Raw genomic sequence first — 6,647 nt, forward strand, 5'->3', positions numbered from 1 at the left:
CTGCCTCTGCCTTCCTTCTGATAGGATTAAAGATGTGCACCGCTGCCACCACCACCTGATTTTGATTTTTTATTTTTTAAATGCAATGTAACAGTGTATATGATATCTTTTAAATGAACAATAATGATAACAAACATAATAATGTATGTTATTTGAGGGAGTAATTTAAGAACATTTTTCAGATCTTGAATTTAATAATAGTATGAGCTTATATTTAATGTTCCTTAGTCAAACACATTCATAATATAATTACATATATGTACATTACCTATATATCTGTCTACACACACACATCTCCAGAATTAACTCTTGGTTTCCCTAATTCTTCTTCCGTTTTGAAGGAGGCTTGTGAAGTGGCTCAAAAATAAATTGCCTATAAATCTTTGCATACCAGAAATAGCTCAGAACTAGAACACTGATGAACGTGAGCATCAAGACAAAAATCAAGGCAGCTACCAGGTAGAAACTTGGGCTAGAAAAAGAACAACAACAAAGAAGCCATCAGAAGCCATTCTTCACACTCTGCCGCTAATCTATTCAATCAAACTGTCCTAGAACAGCTAACTCCCCTGCTGGCCACACAGAACGAGTAGTAAGACCTAGCATCTGTCCTCAGGGTGGTTAAATGTTTGAGGCTGATGAGGAAAAGGGAAGTGATCCTCAGGAGAGAAGGGAGCATGGAAGAGCCCTGTGAAGTGGTGCAGAGGAGGAGGGACCTAAGTGTGGGTAGGGGTCAGCTAGTGCTGCCTGGGGTGGAGGAAGTGATCATGGCAAAACAGTGTTTGTGGCAAAGGGAGTTATTTTTTGCATGGAGGAGATGCCACCAAAGCATGAAGAAACTTTGAGGTCCTTCCAGGACATTCTGGAATGGAACCTAATTCCATGTGACTAATACCTCCAAAGTCAGACAGTGTGGTTAGAAATGAGGAGTGATGGGTATAAAGAGATGGGGGATGTGGTTCAATGTCTACCAGGAATAAGGTCTGAGCTTGCTTTCTCACACTGAGGAAAAAAAGGAAAAAAAAAATAGGTGGGCATGTGTCAGGTAAGGAGAAGCTTATGGTAAGTAGAGAGAGTATGGCATTTATTCAAAAGGCAAGAGAGTGTTTCATGTGTGTAAAAGGGGATAGACATTGTGTACGGCCGATCCTGACTGAATGTGAGGAGTGAACAGAGAAGGCCATGTGAGCCAGTCCTAAGGGATTGGTAAGCGATGGTGTGGGAGGAGAAATGGAGAGATGTGCTTAGGTCCAAGATAGATTTAAAGCTTAGACTGGATTTGTCTTGGCAATTTGTTAAGATGTGGCATATCAGGAATGCGAAGGAATAAAGAGAACCGCCAAGTGTGGGGGACAGTCACCATGAGCTGGTGTCGCTACTCACTGGCATTAGACTCAGAGGGAAGAGGGCAGGCAAGGAGAACTGGCTCCAGTACGTTCCCACGCTGGCCTGGAGCTCCTGGGCTCAAGTGATCCTCTCGCCTCAGGCTGCAGAGTAAGGGGTGCTACCCCTGTAGGCTCAGGGCCTGGTTACATGGCTGGTGGTGGCTGAGCATTTGGGAGTGTGTGTGAGGGCGTATGTGTGTGTGTGTGTGTGTGGGTATATATATGGGTATATTTGTGAGAGCGCAGGTGAGTGTGTGCATGCGTGCATGAGTGTATGTATTGACGTGCAAGTGTGCATGTGTGCATGTGTGCATGTATTGGAAGCTACTCTCTGCTGGGGCCCTTCAGGTCTCTAAACCTGGGATTCTGTGGCATTACCTCCCATGACAGGGGGCTTATTCTTAGTCTGGACACTTAAGTGTTCTTTTCTATTTGGGGCCTTCATGTCTGACTAGAACACTTGGTTGTCATGTTACAGTTTCTCTGGGCCCACAGTTATCTTAGAATGATCTTTCTCCTCTGTGGCCAAGCAAATGGTTCTTGCTTGGGCCATGATGAACATAACCCATCTTCTCTCTGCTAGGCATTGTGCTGAGATGGGAGGATCGTGGGTTCCAGGCCAGCCAGGGTTATGAGATTTTTGTCTTAAAAGGTAAAGTCAGGAAACAAGACTCAAACAAGCAGATACATAAGAACCGCAGCACTATCAAGTGCTGCTTATTACCGGGGAATCACTCCGAAGGTCTCGATCGCAAAAATAGCTGTTAGGTTGCAGAAACTGCAAATTAGAAAAAGTGATATTAAAAGTTGAGCTAAATGTATTTAAAATATCCTCTGCATCTCTATGGTAATACTCAGATCATGTAACTTTTTTAAGGTGTCATTTTTTTGACAAGGACACAATAGATAGATGCACTTACAGAACAGTTATGATGGTTTTTTTTCTTTTGGTGCAAATTTGAGGGGGGACAACCTAATCACTTTAGAATTGCACACTTTGGGTGGTAGTTTCCAAGGCAATGGTCGTAATGACATCAATAATAATAATGAAGAATCATAACCATCTTCAGAAGTACTACACAGTTAACCGTTGCACACTGAGCCTTATTTCACTGGAGACGGGAGCTAAGTGAATATTTGCTATAGGCCTGGTGGTGTGCAGTTGGGGCTTCTCACCCAGGCACTGAGTGCACTTCTCAGAATAATGTAAATACAGGGATTAGTGGCCACTTAGGAACAAACTAGCAGTTTGCTTAGTTCTGAATTTTACTCTGTGTGATTAGAACTTGGAAGGCCACTGTCCTGGGTGGTAGTGGCACATGCCTTAAATCCCAGCACTGAGGGTGGGGCAGAGGCAGGCAGATCTCTGTGAGTTCGAAGTCAGCTTGGTCTATAAAGTGAATTCCAGGACAGTCAGAAAACATAGAGAAACCTTGTCTAAAAAAAAAAATCATTAAAAAAAAAAGAAGAAAAGGGGTCATTGAGTAGCAGATGGAAAGATGATGTAATAAATTTCTTCTTCTTCTTCTTCTTCTTCTTCTTCTTCTTCTTCTTCTTCTTCTTCTTCTTCTTCTTTTTATTATTATTACTATTACAAATTTTCACCTCCTCCAATTTCCCTCCCCTTCCCCCATTCCCCTTCCCCCTCCTTCTCTGGTCCAAAGAGCAGTCAGGGTTCCCTGCCCTGTAGGAAGTCCAAGGTCCTCCCCCCTCCATCCAGGTCTAGGAAGTTGAGGATCCAAACAGATTAGGTTCCCACAAAGCCAGTACATGGAGTAGAATCAAAACCCAGTGAAGATAAGGCATTTCTTAATCCCACTGCCAGAGTACGTGAGTTTGAGGGACAGAATTGGGAGTTATTCCGTTTTTCATTATAACCAAGGCACATGGGTAGGACAAGCTAAGAGCTCAGATTCCAAAGAAATAAAAACATCTTCTGCCAGGAAACAAAATGTGCTGCTTGTCATAGACGTGCAGTACATGAGGATGAGGAACTCGGCGTGGTGGGCCACGCCTTTAATCATGGCCCTGGGGATACAGAGAGAGGCAGCTCTCTGTGAGTTCAAGGCTGGTCTGGTCTACCTAGCAAGTTCCAGGACAGCCAGGGCTACCACAGAGAAACCCTGTTGACCAAATTAAGGGTGCAACAAAAATTGTTTTGAGAGTTTGGATTTGGACTAGATGCAATAAGAAGGATCTGTTCCACTTTGGAGGGGAAGTGCATTTTTATGACTTAAGTATAGTTGCATTATCATAAGAGAACTTCTGAAGTTGCGCGGTTTGGGACAAGGAAATAATTACACAGATTACGGTGGCTGTTTGCTTAGTCTTTTCAATTCACTCAGTTTCTCTTCAGCTTCATTTAGTCCCTTTGTATTTTTATTTTAACTACTTTATTAGCTTATATTCACTGTATAAGATCCTGCTTGTTAGCATGGAAGCTTTCATCCGCAGACACCATCAACTTCATCGTGCTCATCCCACACTGCCCTCTCTTCACTGCTTGCTAACCATCCTCAAATCCTGGATCCCTTGCGATTTTCACACACTCTTTTACTTTTGAGATCATTTCACCCTTGAAGTAGCAGGGTGGTCCTTAGGATAATGACTCAAGCCTAATTTCCTTATTATTTTATATATTTATTTGTTACTTTGAGGCTCTAGTCTGGGCTGGCCTTGAACTCCTGAAATCAAGAGGGTCTAGTGAACTCAGTCCCCGGAGTAGTGGGATGACAGGCCACACCTGTCAAAGTCTTGTTTGCTTTCATGGGGTGCATAATGGAAGCCACCAGAAAGAGTCCATGTTTTCTCCTGACATTGGCAAGATCCCCTTTCTGCCCATTGTCAGGGAGCTGCTTAAGCTGCCTTTGAACCAGAATGGTTCCCTTGCTTGGAAGGAAGTATTCCTTCATTCCTGTGGGCAGTGAGAGAAACATGCAGCCCTCAGGATTTCCTTCAGAAGTGGGTTTACGGGCTTCCATTTTCTCTGTTTTCTCATAGTGGTAGGATGGAGCCCAGGGCCTTGCACAGGGTAGGTGTAATGGTTAATCTACATTGTCAGCCTATCTGGCTTTAGAATCACCATAGAAACACACCTCTGGGGAAATGCCTGACCAAGGAAGACCCCATTAAACATGGCTGGCACAGTTGCATGGTCCGTGGGGAAAAGAGAGTTGAATCCAACATCCATTGCTCTCTGCTTCCTGACTGCAGCTCTTGATCAGCTGGCTTCTCTTTTGGGTCACTAGGTTGTTATTACCAGGAGAGATTTTACTCTCAAATTGAGACAAAATACATCCTTCCTCCTTCATGTGTTTCTTTTCGGGTGTTTGGTCATGCCAATGAGAAAAAAAACCAATGTGTGTGTTAAGGGGACACTGTACCAGAATGGAATTTTAAGCCAACTGATCCAGTTAACAGTTGATAAAATCTCCTACTTCCATAGAGTATTTGCTATGATTACCACAAAATAAAAGGCAAACATATGAATAATAAGAATAACAAAAGTTAGATATTTGGGTGGCAATAACTCCCCCCCCCCAAAAAAAAAGCAAAAAAAAAATTAAGGGAAAAATGTCATAAAACATTTACTCTCACCTAAAGTTTGGATCCAAGATTCTCACACGAAACACATACATTCCGGAATGGTCCATGGGCCATACTAAATGGTTTTTATTAGTATAGTTTATAATCTCATATGGTTGGTTTAAGTCTCCAGGCTTCCCAATAGCATACGAAAAACAAGTCCTATAGTTCTGAGCAAGATGAAAAGATAAAAAAGAGGTTATTTCCTGACTTTTACAAAATCCGATTCATAGTTGAGATTTATTTATTTTAACTTTATGTGTATGATTATTTTTGCCTGCATTGAAGTGTGCCACTGACATGCACTACCTGTGTAGGTCAGAAGAGGGCATCAGAACCCCAGCAACTGGAGTTACAGATGCTTGCGACCTGCCTTGCGGATGCTGCAAACCAAAACCTGATCCTCTGCAAGAGCAACCAGTGCTCCTACCCACTGACCATTCTCTCCAGTTGAGATTCTCATATATTTATCTTGGAAAGTCATTAAAGAGGTGCAATGACTACCCTTTCTATTCTGCCCCTGTAGTACCAAGGCGCACATGCCACATCCCCTACCAGCCCTCGCTCATGGTCCAGGGAGGAACCTCTGAGGAGATGCCTCACGTAGACAAAGATATCCTTAGTTTGGTGAATGACCAGTAGGAGTGTGGGAACAGGACACAGATGAGGGAGGATTAGTTATTCAGGAGGGGTAAAGCTTTAAAGAGACGTGTTTGCTGTCCAACTCAGCCCATCGCAAGGTGGGTCTAACCCTATGTGGGTAAGGTTGGCCTTGGAGTGAGACTCCTGGGCTCCTCTAGGAATGGATGGGATTTCACCACTTAGAATGACAGTCACCCACAACTGTACCACCTGGCAAGTTTATTTGGGTCTAGAAGTTTGCACTTCCATCTGTCCTGTGATCATATACTTATTTCCATATCATAGATGCTGAGTGCAGCCAAATTCTGTCTATAACTGTTGGATAAATAGTACTGGATTTATCTGATGGTATTCATTTCTTGATTTCTTTATTGCTCCTACATTTTGAGGCCCTTAAATCCAGTGCTACCATGAGTATAATCTATCTTCAGTATACTAGGTATTGGAGGTGAGTTATGCTATAATTTATTTCATGCAAAGCATATGTGTTCAGTCTGATGAACTATAACCATACATCATGGTGAAAGTAGTAAAACCCCACATCTTCTACCATTTCTTGCCTCTGTTTACCTTTCTGTCACTGCATGTCTGGCACATGTATAAAACAGTATGTAGGAAATCTGTGAGTGAAGAAAAAAATAAAAGATTCATAGTTTTTGTTGTAATCTAACTTGAAAATGCAAAATATGCCGGGCATGGTGGGACATGCTTTAATTCCAGCATTTAATTGAGGGACAGAGGCAGGTGTACCTCTGAGTTGGAGGTCAGCTTGGTCTATGTAGTGGGTTCCCAGATAGCCAAGACTCTGTCGGGAGACCCTGTCTTAAAAGAAAAATAAAGAAAGAAAATGCAAAGTATTTTTCTGGACTTTGAGAGTTCTTGTCTACTGAATTGGTTAATGCACGAAGTCATGAACTTGATTAGAAGAATATGAGACATTTGCACTATGTGTGGGAACTGGGCCTCTGCTCATCATCACAAAAAGGCCCTGGTCACCAGGACCTGTTTGCCTGCATCACTGTGTGCATTTTTATA

The 6,647-nt window shown here is 42.7% G+C and overlaps 1 protein-coding gene across 1 annotated transcript in view; it reads right to left on the reverse strand.

Moving 5' to 3' along the window:
- Positions 1-143: 143 nt before the first annotated feature.
- The window catches only part of Catspere (catsper channel auxiliary subunit epsilon), a 111,701-nt gene continuing 105,197 nt past the window's right edge, over positions 144-6,647 (reverse strand). Inside the window, exons 19-21 of the mRNA XM_013346968.1 lie at positions 4,983-5,140; positions 2,110-2,163; positions 144-472 (exon numbers count right to left, since the gene is read on the reverse strand). Coding sequence (XP_013202422.1) covers positions 319-472; positions 2,110-2,163; positions 4,983-5,140 — 366 coding nt within the window. The 3' untranslated portion in view covers positions 144-318. The remainder of the gene's footprint in view (positions 473-2,109; positions 2,164-4,982; positions 5,141-6,647) is intronic.

This window comes from Microtus ochrogaster, chromosome 6 (assembly GCF_000317375.1).
Source record: "Microtus ochrogaster isolate Prairie Vole_2 chromosome 6, MicOch1.0, whole genome shotgun sequence".
Taxonomy (NCBI): domain Eukaryota; kingdom Metazoa; phylum Chordata; class Mammalia; order Rodentia; family Cricetidae; genus Microtus; species Microtus ochrogaster.